The following is a 20558-nucleotide window of genomic DNA, read 5'->3' on the forward strand; positions in this document are numbered from 1 at the left end:
ACTTACGCCGCTTTCTTGGCAAGGTAGCAAGACTCTTTTTCTTCAACTGTGTGACCCAAGCTGGAAACCCCTCTAAAAAGCTGATCTCTAAATTCAGTTTAGGATTTTTTTTTTTTTTTAAGCCACTGAGTATGCATGACTGAATATTTGTTATGCAACCATAACAACTGTCCTTTTCAAGAAAGATTCCTGCATAATGTGAATACAGAGAATCCAAGGCAAACACGACTTGATCTTAAAACTTTAATAGTAAAAAAAGTGTAAAACCAAACACACCGCGGAAAACTTATCAGTAAGAATGAGAATTTAAGTGTTCAAATTCAGAATAGTGCAAATTTTCTTCACTCCCCTCCTGCCTCTTCCAAACTTAAATCACTTTGGTTAACATACTCAAGAAGTATTGGCAAAAAATGAACTTTTGACTTACATTTTTGGCTGCATTATTTCTAACACAAACAGATTTAGTTTCAGCCTTTACAAATAAATCTTAAATACTTCTCTATCAATCAAACAGCTGTAGACGTCACTGTCACCTTTACTTTTATAATGTTTTGAGACTGCTGTCAAGATGATCACAAAACTGTCTCCCCAGCAGGTAGCATGCTTCTTAAAATAGCTGAGCTGATCCAACCCTGATCTGAGGATCTAATTTCTTCAAGTAGTCCTATAAAATGTGATTATTTAGGCTTTTAACATTTGAGGAAGGATCTTATACCAATGAAATTACTCTTGATTTACACCAAAGCAAGATTAGAATTGGGGTCCGCTCCGTAATACGGACTTTGTGCTAAACTTTTCCTGCTACAAAAAAAGCACAAGCAGCAGTTATAGCATTCCCTTAGAAGAGTGAAAACAGCCAGAACACTGCTTCCTCGCCTCAACAGCTTTTTTGATGGGTCAGTCTTTAACTGATGCCTCTAACTATATCTGAAGCCATGTAGGATTGGAAATGAACACAAAAAAATATTGCATAATACAAAAAGGCAAATCCATAAAAGTTTACAAGTACACCATAACCACAAAATTGGAGTATTTCTAAAAATTTGGGTTCAATGAAAGATACAACAAAACTAGCTTTACTAGTTAAATAAATTATTGCTCCATTTGACTCCATGCAGCATTGAAATGAACTCAGAACCCTTTTCTCTTTAATCTCTCATAAGAAATGATCGATATTGAAGAGAACACAAGGCTCAGATTTACTGTACATTGCACTTCAACTTTAAGACCTAATACTTGCTATTTAGGTCTCCTGTGGTCTAAGCTATCAAATGAATATGTTGTGCTCACCAGAACTAAGTATTAAGAAACACCAAATGTTTAATGTAGTGACATAAGCACTTTTTTTTTCTTTTTAAGAAGGCAATCACAGATTGCAAGTTCTATAGGGTTGTGAAAAAACAAGTAGTGATCTCTTTCAGAAACTGAACTGAGAAAACAAGCTGTTCTTCACATACAGTTTAAATCACATTTTAGGCCTGCTTCTGTTTCCAACTATTTCAGTCAAAAACCCTGACTCAAACAGAAGATCAAGGGCACCTCTAGGAGGAAACCGCAGATCTCAGGAACTGGGGGCACATACTCAGTGGTCAAGCAATGGCCTGCAGTGCATGTTTTTTCAGTGACACCAGACATTTAAGATACCAAAGAATTCCTTCAGTAAGATACTGAAGCATACATCTAGTATTAAGATTATGCACACACACACTTGAATTTCTTACTGAATGGGGGACAGAACTTGATTCTAGCAAATCTGACTGAAAGCTTCAGAAATAATGAAGTTTCCAGTCAGAATTTCCTGATAAAGTTCATGTTAGAACAAGATTGTCGCCAGTGTTCACCTATCGTACTGAAGCAATTTAGAAATTTCAAACTAAGTGACTTCCAGCCTTTCGTTCCTCCAACCCTCTCCACTGTCAAAGACAGAAACTTAATGCAGCATTACAAGTAAGGGCACGATTCCTTCATAAGACTCCTAAAAGCATTTGCGCAATGCCTTTAATCTGTTTCGATCACTCTTATTTTTAAATAACCCTATTTCTTAAAGATTTGGATAAATACTATTCCTATTAAACCATACTTCATCATTGTTAAGCACCGTCGATCTACTTCCTTTGGGCACTGATACAAGAGCTTGTAATTAAATTTCAGTTTCAAGGCTTTAAAATATGGCAGCTGCTTCAATAACTTAGAGTGGAATCTAATACTTGGAAAGCTGCCACTTAGCCTGAATAGTTGTATGCAACTTGGTGTTAAACTCTTCCAGAGAACAGCCATACGCAAATGCTTATGCGGTAAATCAGGGTAAGATTTTGAGATAAGCAGTTAATTTCACTTGGCTATTCTAAGAGTGGATTAATATTTTTTTCCACAAGTCATTTGTGCAGTGAGCCCATAAAAAGATTATTTTTTCTAAATAATCTTCAATTTAAAACAGGAACACATCTTCGTAATGTTGCTTTCACACTGGCACCGTGCTCTCTTCTTCAAAGATTTAGTCATTGTGTGGTTTCTCTGGAATACCCTATGGATAAAAAAAACCAACAAACACAGGTTATATTTTAATGCCATCTGATCAGTGATGCAATATTTTCAATGCTTAAATAGTCAAGTAACTTCATTTAGGCTGACAATGACCTATCAGACATAGCTTCTTATAAAAGCTCAAAGATATGCTCCTTAACTGTGGACAGAAAAGTCACTATGGGTCTGTGCTGCCTCAATTAGTGCATCTGATAAATCCATCTACCAATTGCAATGCTTTTCATAAGACTTTGTTAGCTTTCCTCCCTATGCCAGTTTATTTCTTAGCAGAAGGTAAACAGTTCTTCAATTAATGGGCATTAATTCAGTTTGGTTTTTTTTTTTTTTTTTTTTTTTTAAAACAGCCCTCTTTCAAACTGTCTTCAAGCACAAGTTACTTTACCTTCCAATCAAAGCCTGGTGTCAGACAGACTTACTCATTTCCTCCTAAGCCCCTTTTCTAGTATGAAGCCCTGTAATACGTCAGTGTAAGAAATTTAACTACCTTTTCTTTAAAACAAAGCTTGTAATACATTCTTCTCATTCTACAGCGAAAATGCCAATGTATTTGCAAGTACTGAATGCGTTCACAGTTCTGCAGCCTCACGCATTAGCAAACAATAGATATTTGTGAGGACCAAGTCCTGAATACCACCCTAGTTTGCCAGATGTTGGTTACAACTGATGGTTACAACTCAAAATGAAGTGCTGCCATCCCTTCAACCCAGCTGCCAAGCAGTGACTGAGCAACTTTAGGTGCTGTAATGAGCAGCAAGAGTTGATGGCGGCAGCAGCACCTTCACCTTTTCTTTTGAAATAAAGCTATTAAAGAAAATGTTGAATTTCATCCTCAAGCTGACAGTAAAACCAACACACCAAACAACCAACAACAAACGAGCAAAACCCTCTGCTAACAGCAGGTTTGTTTCAAGGTAACCCTGCACTTGGTTACTGCGTGTAATTTCAAGTGAGCTTGAAATCCAGTGGTTGAAAAGCAGCAATCAACTCCCAGCTAACATTTCTTAGGATGGGAAGAGATGTCTCGGGGACAGTTCTCATTCTAATTTCTTTTCTAACTGCAAATGCCAGGCAGGGGCCGAGGAAAAAGCAAGGCAACTTTACTCCACTAGAGTATTTTCCACAGATGCCACCTCCTGCTCTAGACATGCCCAGAAAATGTTTGATCTGCAACTACCACAGGCAGCCAAACAGCTCAGGGACTACAGGAAAATATAGCTACAAAAATAAATGTTTTATTCAGGTTCAGTTTAGAAAATGCAATATTCCTTCTTCTTGCCATAATTGTAATGGCTGACAAAATAGACTGATGCTTTTGGGTCATCTCTATAGACGAAAAACCTAGTAGACTGAATGCTACCATTCTGGTTTAGAAGTGTATTTCTTTGAATTTCCAGCAGTGAATGCTTCACAGTGACTTGCAGAAGTGTTCCTATGAATATGTTGGGCTTCTCCAAGTTTTTCCAGACTAAGTAATGGTAATGTAAAACACATGAGAAGATAATTCTAGATAAACAGAACAGAATGCTTTGCCTTGCCAACTTCTTTTTCTTTGGAGGAAAGATGACAAGATTGACAGGCAAGTTGCAGGCAGAAGACAGTCTGATTTTAACTACGTTCAGGTGAGATGCCAGGTGAAAAGACGGCAAAGGGAAAAAAATAATCCTATGTGCCTAACTCTTTTAGTTCTTTCTTCTTTAAGATCACCTTCCACTGATTTCTAACATAAGAAGCATAGCAACTGGAAGTGCTGCATATGCCAAGTGTGAAATACAGAACTGTGGCATAAAACCGACTATAATTTTACTCTGAGACTCTGCTTGCGATAGCAAAGCTAGAGTAAAACCACAGTAACATATCTTTTTCACTTGATGTGAGTGGCAAATTTAAAAAAAAAGTAATTATACCTCTCTTCCCCCCATACATGTAGTCCTAAGAAAAAACACATGCACCGCTGGGACTTTAAGGGAGATAAATGAGTTTGTATTTTAAAGAGCCTCAGAGCAAACCAATACTGACTGTGAAGTTATGATTGTGACCATGGTCCCAGGAAACCCGTAACTTGGCATCAAGTCAGCATGAAAGAAAAAACCTCAAGAACAGGAGTAGGAGTAAATTTACCCCAAGTTGTTTTTTTTTTCTAAACAGCCTTTTCTACCAGAGGTTACTGTTAATTTAGTGTAACCGAGAATCAATACTAAAGCAATTGATCTTTAACGTTTGCCAGTGGTGATCAAGCAACATGGCTCTTCCCCAGCTCATCTGCAAGCCTGTCCGTCTGCAGCATCAAGTTCAGACTATCCACTCTAGAAGTACATTAGCATCCATCCACTGGGTTAGCAAGGCTAGGTAGAAGAGACAGAAAGCCCTGTTACAGACAAGACAGCTAGTTTTAGACTAATCTTTTTACTCATTCGTGTCTCAGTCACAAAAAGCAGCTTTCCCCCTTACTGAACAGTTCAGAGACTAGTATTTCAGGAACTCCCAAGTCTACAAAGGCTCCTCTTTCAGTAAAAATTAAAGGTACCTAAACCGCAGCAGCCTTTAAGTGAAATACTTGAAGGATGTTTTCCAGGATAAAGGGTTTATGTAGCAAGGAAGACAGAAGTTAAATCAATACAGTATTAATTATTACTATCCATCACTGTCAGAACACTTTTCACAATCAAACCTTAGACTGACATGCAAGCATACAGCCAGGTTTACTCTTAAGCACACTATAAGGAAATACTTAAGAACCTCGCAAATGAGACAGTCATTTGTACTGTATTATCCCATATATAGAGTGATACTTGAACTATGTCTTAAGTGACCCAAAAGAGTGTATTTGGTTCTAAAGTGGTGGAATTTAATGCTATATAGGGAGTTTTCCTTTCATCTACATAACAAAAAAGCTTTACCGCTTGAATAGTTAGTGAAAGCCCATCTGCGTCTCAGTTTTCTAGCTTCCTTAGATGTTAATTCGAAAGGAGTTATTAAGATTCTCACCAGAAGTGGCGTACTGATTCCAGTCTTATTTAGGCTGTTGCTGGAAGAAGTTAACTACAGAAGATCCTCAAACAATCACTAAGACAATTCCCACTCTACTGGCAACACAGGTTGTATGCTTACATTTCAACTCTTGGGAAGATACCTTATATTTATCTCTGTCAATTTGTGAGTCATACCCTTAAAGGCATAGTTTGTTCTTGGACTAAAAACAATGGAAGGTATTTGAATTGTTAAAGGAAATACTAATTATACAGTAATTACCATAGCCAGTTGGCGTCCTATGTTTCCTACAGTCACACCTCCTGAGAAAAATATACATGGAAGCCAAGAACGGATGTAAAGAAAATCTGGGGATGTATACCTAGTAAATAAAAGGAAATAAGTTAGAGACAAGTAATTATCATCACCTAGCACACTTAACACGATGCCACAGAATTCTCTCCCTGGGCCCAGGGAGAGACCAAATCAAACCAGTAGCACAGAAGGAGAAACAGGGAGACCAAATCAAGTCTGTTGACTTGAAAAGCTTCTAAAACCCAATGTCTTAGCTAGCATGGTTCAGAAATTCTCTCTCCTGAGAGACAGTTAATGATACACCAAGACAGCAGAAGTTCAGTTTGATGAGCTGTTACCATTTCAATACACATCCCAATTTGTCTGCTCCCCACCCTCCACCCCCAGTTCTCATTCTGGTCATTTGGAACAACCAGACAATTAGCTGCCTTAGACAAATAAAATGTCTTATTACAAGAACATGCCAAATACATTAATAACTAACTTCCAGTGCACGTGAACCCGTTTTTAATTAAGACAAGAGAGTTGAAATAGTATTTTAAAAGAGTAACTTACTGATAAACACCATTATATACAAGAAACTGGGTTATCAGAGTTGCTACAAAGGCTATTGTAATTCCAAGTCCAAGACCACTTCTTGAACGGTCAAATGTCCACCAAAGACCCAATGATAAGGCTGCTAGAGTCAGGGACAGCTGGACGTTGTTTGCAAAATCTAGTTTCTAGAAAAAGATGTTAAGGACAATCCTTTTAAGTTTGCAGACATCCTGCTGCTGAAACTGGATAAGGGAGGAATCAAACTGAATGTGAGCATGATTCTGTCTCTATATATACAATATGTTAAGGATCTGGTTTTCAGACTTGCTGAGCAATCATAGCTCTTGCTGACTTTGACTGGAGCGTGAGTGCAAAGGCAACATCAATTTTTGTCACACTGAGCATCTAAAGAATATACCGTATTGTAACATATTTAACTTTTATGGATTTTTGTCTCACGTAACCTATCCTTGCTGATTTAGGTTTTCTGCATCATTATTCAACACAAAGAACACTCTTCAGTGTACCCCACTAGTTAATTGTGTTAAATATTAGATGTATAAAACATACAGATTAAAATAACACAACTTACACTGCTATGCTTGCAGTTGCACCAGATATACTATGATGTCTATCCCTCTCCCCCTCCCAGATGTCCCCCCCAACTACTTTTACGTTAACTGTGTCATCTATCTTAAATTAACTACTGCAGAATACTGCATGTCTCACAGTAGTTTATGTCTCTGCCAGTAGCACCATCCTTACCTTTTTAATTCTCCCAGACATGAATGGGGAAAACTGTTTCATGAAAACAGACTAAGCACATCAACCAACAATGTAAACTAGTTCAAGGATACAGCACTTGCATGGTTAATGCCAACGAAAACTGCTATACATCGCATTACGCTGGCCCACTCTCTCTTGAATTTGTGTGGTTCCCCAAGGTGGCTGTCAATGCAGGGATACAGCAGGCCAACAACAGCTGCAAGAGAAGTAAGACTACTTGTACTAACTGTTATACAATGATTACTTCAATATCACTAAATATTATTTTGACAAATAAGTACTTGACAAAGTAGTGAGGTGCTTATCACGCTACTGTAAGCCTGGCGAAAAGATAATTACTACCTCCCTCCAGAAAAGAAAAACAAAACAAAAAAACCCCACACAACACTAACACAAATATTCTGTTTGAACCTTTAAAGTAGATATATATATTGCAATGTTAAGGTATCTGACTGCAAGCTCCTTTTCTCCCATGAGTGTACATCATTTGACATCCTGATCAGATGCTCGTTTTGTACCAATAGATAATAAAGCATAACAAAAAGCTTAATTACAGTGAGGAATGGAATATGTGGTTTTTGCTCATGAGCAGGGCAGTCAGTTTTATGAACTCAACTCATCAATTGTGAATCAGGCCCCAAATTAAATATTTGCCTGGACTCAAAAGCTTCTTGGCAGAGCTGCTTTTTCTCCTTCTGCAGGGCTGTACATCAGCCTATGCTGCCATCCAAATTAGATGAATTTTGATACCAAACAGAAGCAGAACTTAAAGAAGTATCTGCCATCAGTCATATTTATTGTCAGGGAAAAAAACCTACTCACATTATTAACCAGACAAAGTTTTTATCCGCATCTAGCATTTTCTCATTCTCAGTCTGCAAATTAGTTGCAGAAGAAAAACAAAGGCTACTGTTATCTCAGTTGCTAGCACAAACAGTAGATGAGTTCCATTCTTATAAGCCTTGCAACTCCACATGCTGTCACCAGCTCCAGAGTTAGACAAGCTGCTTTAACTGTATGTAATATCCATGTTTCTTTGTTTCCTTTCCTAACACCTTTTTCCCCCCTACTCAAACCCCTAAAAGGAATAGCTTCTATGTCAAGAAGGCTACAAGACAAACCATTCTAAGAAAAACATATCATCTGATACTGAAACAGCTTCACTATTCTGATGCCACTTACCAGGACTTTTACCTTACAGTAACAGCTAATGCCAAAGATTTATCCAACTGTGACAGGACTACAAGACCTCTCATTAGAGCATATCCCCTGGCAATCTTTTTACTACACAGCTTATCATTCATTCAAGTTTACAGTTTATCATTCATATTCCCTTACTATGAGGTACAAGTAGCACAGGACAATATCACTGCATTAAAAAAAAAAACAAAACAAAACATGGTAGAGTTGTTCAAAGTAGTTTCAATGCAAATTAAAAAAAGATTACAGTGGGTTTATTTCCTTATTTTTTTCTCCTTTATTTTCCTTCTTTCTTTTTTCTCCCCTTTTATATAAGGCCTTTTAAAGCCCTTTAAAACCTTCATCAAGGCTTTATTTTGACAAGGAGCAGAGGGAGTTACGCATGCTAACGCGCCGGGTAAACACCGGCTGCTCTGCCAACCGCACCGAGGCCCACGGGAGTTTCTCGGGCTGTTTTGCGCGACAGCTCTGAAGGCGCTAATGTGGGGTGGGGGGGGCTTGACCAGGGGCGTGTGGCGAACAGAAGCGGGCCAGGCCGGGCGCCGCCGCACGTGACTTCCGTGTTTTGGGCCCCGCCCGTGGCCAGTTCGCGCCCTCAGCCAATGGCGAGCGCCGCCCGCCACTCACCAGTTCGCCCGCAGCCAATGGCCGGCGAGGGGGCGGAGACCCGCGTCGCGGCCCCACTCGTGTCCCGACGTGGGGCGGAGCGCGGGGGAATCCCGCGCCCAGCCGCCGCGCTCACGGGGAAGGGGGGACGGACGCGTGTGTCCAAAATACACTTTACCCACAATGAGTGCAAAAAAGGGGGGGGGGGGGGAAAGCCTTCGGACACGCGTGGGTGGCTGCTGCCCGTGGGTGAAGCTGGCGTGGGCACGCATCCTTCCAAAAGCCAGGGTTGGCGTCGCTCGCCGCGGGCGGTGGAAGTGCTGAGCTCCCACCCGCATGGGTCACGCTCAGCCCCACCGCCTTGCCTCCCCACGGGAGGATGGGGGGGAAAAAATCACGCGTGGGGATCAGTAACTCACCTGCTGCCGTCCCGCAGCACGGGGGCACCCACCAGGCGGAGGAGAAGAGGGTGGAAATCACCTCGTCGGGGAAGAGGGTCACGTTCCGCTGGATCTGCAGCAGGTTCAGCACCAGGGCCATGAACGCGCCCACCACGAAGAGGACCACGCTCCGCTGCACCAGGTGCTGGCTCCAGTTCAAGGTGCCGCTGGTGGCACTGGTGGTGGCACCGGTGGGGCTGCGTCCTCCGTGACCCGCCACCGCCAGCGAAGGGCCGGGGACGGAGGAGCTCAGCATCTCGCCCGCCTTGGCGGCTGCGTCCCCCGGCGGGGGTTTGTGCCTTCCCCGGGCGGCGCAGGAGCAGCTCCAGGCGCAGCTCTCCAGCCTGGGCATCGGCTTCGCCGCCGTCCTGAAACACACACGTGGGGGGAAACCGGCCCGTTACAACGGGGCAGCGCGGCTCAATCACACCGCCGCCGCCTCCAGCACCCGCCGGGCGGGGGGAAAAGCGGGAGCCCAGCCGGCTGCCAGCGCTGCCTCGGCCTGTCCGCGGCGGGGTCCCCGGCTCCGGGAGAGGGGGCGGCGGACAGGGATCCCCCCGCCCGCAGCTCCCGTCAGACCCGCGCAGCCCCTTCTTCCCTCAGGGATCGCGTTAGACCACCCCTTCTTCCCTCAGGATTGGCGTCAAACCGCCCCGCCGGGGCCTCCCCGCCCATCTCACCTCAGGGGGCTGCGCCCGCCGCCTCGGCCCGTGAGGGAGGGCGACCCGCCACCGCTCTGCCACCTCCCTGCCACTTCACCGCCGCCGCTGTCGTCTTAAGGTTTATAAGCCCCCAGCCGCGGGTGTCACGTTACCCGCCGCCGACCTACCGGCGGCCGGAGGCAGCGAGGGGGCCCCGCCGCCGCTCTCCGCGCCGCTCCGCCGCCCCTCCCCTCCCTCCTCCCCTCACCCGCGGGGCCGGGCCGCGGCGGGGCGGGGCGGGATCCGGCGCGAGCGCCGAGCGCGGGAGGCGCCGCGCCAGCCCGGGCGCCCGCGTCCAGTCGGGTGAGGCGCGCGCAGCCAATGGCGGGCGGGCGGCTGATATGACGTGCGGGACACACCACCCGCCTTCCCCCCCCCCGCCCCCCACCCCCCGCGCCTCGTCTCGCGGCTGACGGCGGCGGGACGGCACGGCCGCGGCCAATGGTGGGGCGGGGCGGCAGCGCGCGGCGGGCGCGCGGGGCGGCCCTCAACGTCCTCCCGCCAACGGTCGTAACCGCCCGCTGAGGGCGCGGGGGGGAGACCTGAGGAGAGGCCGGGGACGAGGTGCGCCCACCAGCCCGCCCCGGGGAGGTGGTGAACATACTGGTGGTGGCGGTGGAGATGGTGGTGGCGGTGGAGATGGTGATGGTGGTGGAGATACTCTTCCTGGCACAAGAAAGACATGGACCTGTTGGAACAGGTCCAGTGGAGGGCCACGAAGATGATCGGGGGGCTGGAGCACCTCTCCTGTGAGGACAGGCTGAGAGAGTTGGGGTTGTTCAGCCTGCAGAAGAGAAAGCTTGGGGGAGACCTTATAGCGGCCTTCCAGTATTTAAAGGGGGCCTACAGGAAAGATGGGCAGGGAGTCTTTATCAGGGAGTGGAGCAATAGGACGAGGGCTAACAGTTTTAAACTGGAAGAGGGTAGATTTAGATCAGATACTAAGGAAGAGATTCTGCTATGAAGAAAGGCAGAGAGTTGGGCTTGTTAAGCCTGGAGAAGAGAAGGCTCCGGGGAGGCCTTATAGCAGCCTTCCAGTACTTAAAGGGAGCCTACTGGGAAGATGGGGAGGGACTTTTTACAAGGGCATGTTGTGATAGCACGAGGGGTAATGGCTTCAAACTGGAAGAGGGTAGATTTGGATTAGGTGTCAGGAAGAAACTTTTCACTAATGAGGATGGTGACACACTGGAACATGTTAGAGAAGCTGTGGATGCCCCATCCCTGGAGGTGTTCAAGGCCAGGCTGGATGAGGCTTTGAGCAATCTGGTCTAGCGGGAGGTGTCCCTGCCTATGGCAGGGGGATTGGAACTAGATGATCTTTAAGTTAAGATCTTCCAACTTAAACCATTCTAAGATTCTATGATATTGGTGGTGGAGGTATATGTGGTGGAGGTACTGGTGGTGGTGGTGATGATGATGGTGGTGGTGAAGGTGGCGGCAACCTCTGCAGCCCAGCCCTTGCCTGCTCGCCCACCCCGCCATGGTGGGTTGTCTGCTTGGGAGATGGCTGTTAGTCATGGGGAAAGTTGAAGGCATCTGATGTGGCATCTCGTGAAGATCAAGGGATCGGTGATCCTGGCTGTTGTAATTCTAAAATGATGGTGTGAGGAGATCCTGGCAAACCTGTGTCAGCAGCCATCTATGGGGTGCACTCAGACCCCACACTTCTGACTGTTGCCATTGGTGCTAACAACCTGAGCAGCTACTCTGCCAGCACCGGCAAAGCCTGGGTCGTGATGCACCTAGCCTAGTGTAGCATCATTAAAAGTACTGTTAAAAGAAAGTTCACCCTCTGGATTCTGCAAGGGTCTGGAAATTGTTGACCTAGCACAGATGGTTAAGTGTGTGTACTGCCCCATCCCTATAAATGTTCAAGGTCAAGTTGGATGAGGCTCTGAGGAACCTGATCTAGTTGAAGATGTCCCTACTTATGGCAGGGGGGGTGGATTAGATGATCTTTAAAGGTCCCTTCCGACCCAAACTATTCTGTGATTCTACATCATGTTAGAGTTCAGCACCAAAAGTTGTCTATGTAGCAGGACTCAGCTGCTAGGCTTCTTTTTTAAGATTCTAGTTCTCCAGGACCCTGTTTGCAAGGGCATGTAGCGATAGGACAAGGCGCGATGGTTTTAAACTAGAGCAGGGTAGGTTTAGATTAGACATTAGGATGAAGTTGTTTACCATGGGGGTGGTGAAACACTGGAACAGGTTGCCCAGAGAGGTGGTGGAGGCCCCATCCCTGGAGACATTCAAGGCCAGGCTTGATGAGGCTCTGAGCAACCTGATCTGGTTGAAGATGTCCCTGCTCACTGCAGGGGGTTGGACTAGATGGCCTTTAAAGGTCCCTTCCAACCCAAGGCATTGAGGATTTAAGAATAATTTCTAGCCATGCCTGTGACGGGCAGAATGATGGTCCAAGTTCTTGGACCATCAATGTTCAATGATGGTTCAGTGATGGTTCCAGTTGTCTTTCATTGGTGTGTTAAATGTAACAAATAAAAAATACAGAATCAATTAAAGATACTCAAAGAGGCAGGTCCTCTGTATATGGTAAAGAGTAAAATTCATCTAGGATTTGGCTATTCCTTCTGACTTTTTCTCAGTTCTAGCAGGGATGCAAATAGTTGGGATAGCTGAGCCTGCTGAGCAACGTGCCCTTGGATGAGGTACTCAACTGTCTTGATGATGGACAAATTGTAGTGCCACTGTTGGAACTGACAGAAGAGCCCAGTATTTTTCTCTTAATGCCAACTAGCTTGGGATCAGCCCAGCCCTGTCTCGGGGACTTTACTGCTGGACTGTGGTATATGTGTACTGTGTACGTGGAATTGGAAATGTTCAGTTTCTATTGCTGTTTTATCTCAACAGTGTACCAAAACGGCTTTTAGTTTTAGTCTCATATGCTAAAATTGTTTGGATTCTTCTGTCAGATTTTTTAAGATGTGATTTATTTCCCTTCATTTTTTTTCTGACCCAGTGGACCTGGACTATAAGTTTGAGTTTTCTATTTTCTGAGAAAGCAGTCTTAATGTATTGTCAGCATTTTATGTGTTCCTCTGCAGAAACATTTGATTTGTTCCAGGAAATCACATGCAGACATAACACTTCCTTCATGGCAACTGTGTACGAGTTTTGAAGCGACACAGGCAATTTATCTGTATCCCTGGACAGCTAAGCAACACCTTCGGCAGCTCTAAATAAGGGCTACAACTCATTCCCTGGGAAATTTTCTTCCTTGTTGAATCACTTCGATATTTATCAACAGGACTGTGGATCTGAGATAAAATGACCCATCTTTGTGAAAAATCTCTTTCTGGAGTTGACCTATGGGAAACAAATATAATTCATCCTTGCTCGTGCTAAGTCTCTACTTTTTTCAATAGATATCTTTCTGTATTTTTTTTTTCCCCTGCGCCTTACCCATATTCTCAGTGTCTGGGCAGAGTTCACATTCCCTTGTGCTGCGTCTGCTAGTTTTCTTTCCTGAAAAAACCTCTTAAGCATTTTTTCATCCTGTGTTTTTCATTTCCTCATGGGTATGTCTCCTTTGCTACTTCCTGCAGCATCTTTTTATTACTTTTTTTTTTTTTCATATTCATAATATCATGTGGTGGTGCCCTTCTTTCTTCCAGACTTCTTTCAAACAGCAGAGACGAACTTCTGAGATGCTAAAACTTGCTGCATCTTTGCTAAAACCAGCAGAAGCAATACGACCGTGCACTAGCTGAGAAATTGGCCCTAAGCTTGTTTCTCTTGAAGTTACCTGCTTAGAATAAAGTTTAAATGCCCCTTTATGTTTGTGTTGCTTTACAGTCATAATGCTTTTTAGGCCTCTGCATGCTTTGATTAATACCTGAAATTTTATACTTAATGGTTATTTCTGGAAAGAACTGCTCATGTGGTAAGATTAATGACGTTGTTATTTTTATCTCATTCCTTAGTAAAGACAGCAGAACCTGGAGGTACTCAGCATCACTGCTCATTACATAAATAAATAATTTCACCTATTCTTTCATGCTTTCTTTATTAAACTCTGTGATGTTCTGGAATCTGACAATGTGCTTGTCTCACGATGACTGGTTCATGGGCCTCTTCGGCAGGAAACTTAGGATACTGGGACATTTTATTTTCTCACTACTTAAAGTAGATCAAAAAATGAGCTGGCTGCTGACACAATCTTGGAAGGCGGTGGTAGAGAATCACAGAGCAAGACCTGTATTATGCCTAAAGCTGCTCTCCCTCTGCTTCACTGGAGACTTTTTGGAATTTATTCACCTTCAAGACTTTTTCCTATTGATACAGAGAATAGAAACCTTCCCAGTCATAAGCTAAGCCTTAATCTCCCGTGTCTCCGTAAAAGGATTTAGTGACATGCATTGTTTGATTCCTGATGCCAACCTTATGTACAAGAGTTCAGAAAATCTTTTGACATCAGCAGCAGTTTATCAGACTGAGTTCTTTGCTTTATCAGCGGTCTCCAGTGTAGTTGTGTGAATTTTCAGGAATCTGCAGTGAAGCTTACAGATCGCATGGTACCTTCTCGGAGGTCAGCGTGCCTCAGTAATAAATGGTGTACGCTGAGTTCTGTAGTATAGTTTTGTGAAATTGCCCGAGTCCCAGTGCAGGAGCTCATTAAAAGCTAAAAGGGGAGTGATTACATGGTACAATAAGCAGTATGTGAAACATACAGACTGAGCAAGACAAACCCTAGCCAGAACACTTCAGGCATGTAAAACAAAGGGGTAAAACAAAATGTGTTGGTGGTTAGTATATAATAACGTGAGTCATCCACAGTGAGCAGAACTTGAAAACTTGTCTGCTTTTACATAATCTGAGGATGAGAAACTATAGCTGGAGTCTGAGCATGGAAATTAAACCCTAAGCTATCCTAACAAAGCTCTATCTTTATGTAGTTAATAATATTGTATGGGCATATGACAAACGTTAATTGACGTTTTTTTGTTTAGTTGCCGACATTTCTCTAGCTGCTTTTTTTACCAGAAGAAAACAGAAAGAACAATTATATGTAGGCTGCAGTCTTCAAGTGTCTATAAATTCATGTAACAACTATCATATAATTAGCTAATCAACATCCCACATGCAGCTGTGGGCACTGACTCACTGTCAATGAACCTCTGTCCTGACACAGACAGCATCTTTGTTTCGGTTTCAGCTTCATTCATCGCCATCGTTCGGTATATTTATGTAGCAGCGAGTTTAATGAGTTCATACTTTATATTCAAGACAGTGATTTGATCTGAACTTTATTATGACAAAATAAGATTCTCTAGTTGTTGAAAAAATCACTTCTTTGATGGGATTATTGGGTTTGTGGGGCTGGAATGCGCAGTGTTACTGAGGCAAGGTGTTCTATCCAGGTGTGGTTAAAACCTGTTGGAATTCTGGTCTTACTATATTTGCTTTTATACATTTATTTATACTACCTCCAGATCTTTAAAGATACCGATTAGAAGTAGTGTTTACATCCTTTGTTTTTTTTAGTTGTGATATAAAAAGCAGGGCACTATAAGGAACGGGTTTCCTTGAAGGTAAAATTATTGGCTATAATGTGTTTGTAAATGAGTAGCTAGTCAATCGTCATATGAGGGGATGGCCTGTTTCTTATAATAGTAGTCCAAGTTATAATCTAAAAAATAGGTGAAATAAACAGATGTATCGTGATAAAAAAAAAAACAGAAGGAACATGGTCTTTTAGATGCATTTATTTCTTGATGGAAACATTACTTGCATGAAGAAGAAAACCAAGCACATTTCTATCACTGATCCTTATGCAACATCAAGTTTTGTGAAAGAGTTCCTCCAGGGTGTGTGTGCAGTTGTGTCCATGGTTGACTGCAAGCTCAAATGTTTTTCTCTTATTTGGCCCCTTGGGACTTGGTCATTCCCATATAGGATAAAAAAGATATTTCCTCAAGGATTGCAACACGAACTAGGTTCCCCTTACAGCCCTCTTCTCGTGGTACACAATTCCAGCGCTATTTGTTCTCTCAGGATGGTAACCTTCCCACTAAACTCTTGTCCCATGAGCCTGAGGAAGATACTTCTGGAATTCACATGATGTCTTTTAGGGTTAACCATGAAGCCACCGCAAAGGAGTTACTCCCCCTGTACATGCTTAAATCTTTAGGTTTCGTCATGCTACAGCCCGGCAGACGTGTAGTGACAGTCTCCTGTAACTATTCAGCTTGGAATGAGTAGTTCCACAGGAGAGGAAGGAACTTTCCAAACTCTTCTCACTGTCTCAGGTGGAAGGACTGTTCTGTCAGGAGGGCTAGCTGCAGCCTCGATGTCTGATGAGATATCCAAGGACTATATCAGACGAGCTCTTCTCTGCTCTGCCCCTTCCTTCCCTTCCTTAATGGTGTAATAATTATAAATCACAGAGCTGTGGCTACCAAGAATAGACTCAGTATCACACACTCTGGTTATATCTGTACATCTTTGTGTCCCTTGAACTCTGAGGCACAAGGCTGGGAGCTTTAGAGCTGTTGCTATTGTACGGGAAACACACTTTTGCAGAGAACCATAGGATGGTTCTGCCCAATTCATATTGCTTTTTAAAAAAAAAAGTAAGATATCTATAGCTCATCTTCCAGGACTATGTTATGACTGCATGAAAGAGGTGCGAGGAGGTGCCTGAATACTGCCAGTGCCTCCTCCAGGCTGCTGTCTCGAGAGTGTGAATACATAGAGTTAATCTTTCTCCCATCATGCTGTAGTGTCATATATTCAGAGAACAGTTTTGGTTTTGAACAGGACATTGGGAAAAGCTTTCCAGGGTAAAGCTCCCAATGCAACCAGGAAGATCAACGCAGAGGAGAAACAACATCGGAGAGAAAAGTTGTGTATGCACTAGTGCATGAAGTGGTCTGGAAGTGTGGCTTCCATGTAGCATCATGGTTAGTACTGTAAACATTGCCACTTTTCAGGCCAAATCTTACAATTCCCATTTCAGTGATTACATCAGCACTCTTAAATGCAGTTCACTACACCTAGATGGTAAGAATTGCTGTTAGGTGTGTTTTCAGACTGCCGAGCTGAACTTTAAGTTAAAAAGTGCAGCATATGGGAAGTCTACAACTTTGCCTGGAGCGATACTTTGGAAACTGCTGAAGCTAGGTTATGCTGAAAAATCTATTTACATAAAGCCAAACCCTTCAGCTTTTACTCATAAAAGGACACACTTTACTTGTAATAATGAGATCAGGCCACTTTGCAGGCAAACTCAAAGGACATAATTATGTTCTAAATTGTACTAGTTATATGCAAATGTAGCTCTTGCTATCATTGTAAGGCAGGATTGGTCCTTATACAACAGCTTCAAATACGCCACGGTAAATTTTACTATTTTTACAGATATTGCTAACAGATTAGTCTAAATCAAATACTGGATTAGGATTCTGCAAATTTCATCTTGGTAGTGATCTGAGCTGCACACTGCCAGCTTCAGCAACTTATTCAGGCTTATTTGGGGATATTGCTTATGGAAAATGCTGAAGGAGTTCGAAACACATAGAAGAACAATGTGCATGGTTTAGGAACATGCACTGTGCCCACTTGGTCTGCTCAGATGGATGCATGAGATGGAGATGTAAAAGTTAGTAGCTGTTGCTTTCAGTTGCCCTTGGAGAAAGCAGGGGGAAATAGTACCTCCAGAGGGCTGCTGAGATCCCGGTTTGTCTGGACTGGCCTTGGGAGGAGCCCATTTCTCTCCTCTGATTGCAGTGAAAGCTTCTGCTTGCTTTATTCAGAAGCAAGCGAAGTAGGATAGCTTCAAGCTTTGTCAGAGGGCAACTAGACGTTTCTACCCTGCTATCGTATGGAGTGGTTTATAGGTCCAGAACTTGCCCAGGTTTCAGTGTTTGGTCAGGTTTGTTTGTATATTGCCTCACAAGGTCAGGTGTTTGTGACATTTGTAAAGATGAGATCGGTACCTTCACATCTATTGCAGAGGCTCAGAAACTGTGATTGCAAAAAGACCTCATGGCAAACGGGCATTAACCTCTTGGGTGTTACTAGTTTCTTTTGCCCGCATCTGGCGAGTGAGAGACAAACACAAGGAATAATGAACCATAACCCTGTCAGGTTATGGACGGGGAGGAAACAGAAGAAACAAATACAAAATGCTTCAAGATAAAATGGCTTTGTGTCCCATCTGAGAGGCTAAAGCTATTGGTCTTCTCATTGTCCCGCCCTGGCATCTGTTCAACTGAATACGTATTTAATTTTCTCACATTCACGGGAGGAATCTCAGGTGGAAAAATCGGGCAGGCATCTATTCCCTGCTTCTGAATCAGCAGCACAAAGATTTGTAGATATCAAAGAAAACTTGCCCCTATTTTTTAATATTTAGGAATCTGCTGGTTTTGCTGCTTTGTGGTTAGTTGGTTGCCTGTGTTTGCGTGTGGAAATCTTTGTTCTTGAGCTGTGTTGTTCGTCTGGAATGCTATGAGCAGTTGTTTTTGTTTGTTCGTACTCGGGTGGAGCTAACTGTCTAATTGGGTAAATATTTGCAATGTTATACTTGCATGCACAGAAGACAAAGAGGGCTGGATTCCTGTTGACATAAATGGCCTTTTACACCAGCCTGGTAATGTAAAGGTTTAAATAAAATTGGTAACTACAACGCCACTTCTTATGGTGAGACCGTAGAAAGTGGATTTAGTATAAACAACTGTCATGTCCATATTTATTTCTAATTATAGGTGGACTATATTTTCTGGTTCAAAGGTCTTGTGATTACAGCCGTGAAGGGGGAAGCTGCCTTATTCACTGAGTTCACGTTCAAAAGTGCTTGACTTCTGCTGGGACTTAGCCCTGTTGAAAAACAAGGCACTTATTTACCAGCCTGTCTTTGGATATCAAGGGTGAGTTTTCCACAGATGTAGAAATTTCCTAAGTGAACATTAATAGATCCAATGCCTGAAGCTGTTTGGATGATTGCAAGCTTGTGGTGCTCATGGAAGGTGTGTTTGTATATATAATAAATACCTTGTATAAACCTCACCGGGTGACTATTGCATGTGTTACCATTAGCTAAGCTACAAGGTACACTATAAAGATCTACACACATATGAACAGATTGTAATGAAGACCTATGACTGAAGAGACTGTTAATAGGTAATTGAGCCTTTCTTCATGCAAAGGTTAATAAAAATAGTTGTGACATGAGGAAAAGTGAAATTGAACTCCACCGTTGAGATGTTGTGTAGACCTGACCCTAGTTCAGCTTCTGTGTAGCTGTAGCTATGAAAACCTGGAGCTTATTGTGAACTGATTTATCCTGCCTAGTCTTGAAAGAATTGCCTAGCCTCCTAGTGCCATTGCCTCACACATGCCTTAAGGGAACCAGTGCCTGTCTGTAGGTCTAAGAAAAAACTTTAATATATTAGAGAGTTTTATTTTATTAACAATTATTTATCTTGTTTGAAATTCTCACTATTTTCTTCAAGGTTCAGCTATTTATTCTTGTCTTCAAAAAATAAATAGGAGTAATTTAGAGTTTCAGCTCCACGGGGCCAAGCAGTGATGCTCTTACACTGGCTGGTATCTTACTTCGTTATTAGTTCCACTGGGTTCATCAATACTAATTTTGGTGCAAAGTATCCCTCAGACTGAGTAAAATTTCCCAATCTGTTTTAAGCTTTTTATTACCACAGCGTAGCCATCCACTCCTCCACTCCCCCTCATCCTTTACTACAGGTCCCAGATTTTTGTCAGCCTTTACAATGTGTGTATTGAAGCTCAGATTGTCTCTGAGCAAGCATTCACTGACCGGGTATTCAGCCCTATCTCTACTCCTGCATAGTTATTCCTGTTGCCAGTCCCTACACTGTGCTTGCAGATCTCCCTGTGTAATTGTTCTGTCGAGTAGAACGGGCACGTGAGCCAGATAACACAGATTGCCTTGCTGGTTTTGGCTGTATCCCTTCTCTGATCTAGTCCACTTCTCATCCATCCCTGCGAATGGTGTGGTGAGTGGGAAGAAGCAGCTACAGAGGGATGGAGCCTGTGAGGTCAGTCGGACCACGGCCTGTTTTGCCTCCCCTCCTTGGAAAATGTGTCTCTGCAGTTCCCCACCAAGCCATTTCACAAGGGCTGTGCTGAAAAGTCTCCTATGAGCTCATACCTGGCAACTGATGGCAGACCGACTCTAACTTTTCTTCCTGTTGCGGTCTTTGTGAGCTCCTTTGTAGATTCTTGTAAGCTCATGTCAAATATTTCCCTCAGTCACGTGTAACTGGAATTTATAAAAAAGCATGTATGAGTCTGTGCTTTTCCTTGTCACTTTCCTTCTGAAAACATCTTGTACTTTATTTGCTTGATGGCCTTTATCCGGTTGTAAAATCAGGTAAAAATTGGTCAGTGGTTTTAAAGGTAGAGGATAAGTAGGAAAGTGAATACTAGATAAGGCAGCAGGGCTGAATAAATCTTTTTT

General features: G+C 43.2%; 1 protein-coding gene across 1 annotated transcript; it reads right to left on the minus strand.

Annotated features, from left to right (window-relative positions):
- Window positions 1-229: 229 nt before the first annotated feature.
- INSIG1 (insulin induced gene 1) lies at window positions 230-10276 on the minus strand. The gene is made up of 6 exons (XM_054192403.1): window positions 10076-10276; window positions 9375-9763; window positions 7221-7345; window positions 6382-6548; window positions 5794-5893; window positions 230-2524 (listed from the first exon to the last, which is right to left on the minus strand). Exons 2-6 carry the CDS (start codon window positions 9745-9747, stop codon window positions 2495-2497), a joined length of 795 nt encoding a protein of 264 aa, XP_054048378.1. The 5' UTR covers window positions 9748-9763; window positions 10076-10276; the 3' UTR covers window positions 230-2494.
- Between the last annotated feature and the right edge of the window lie 10282 nt (window positions 10277-20558).

Source organism: Rissa tridactyla, chromosome 2 (assembly GCF_028500815.1).
Source record: "Rissa tridactyla isolate bRisTri1 chromosome 2, bRisTri1.patW.cur.20221130, whole genome shotgun sequence".
NCBI lineage: Eukaryota > Metazoa > Chordata > Aves > Charadriiformes > Laridae > Rissa > Rissa tridactyla.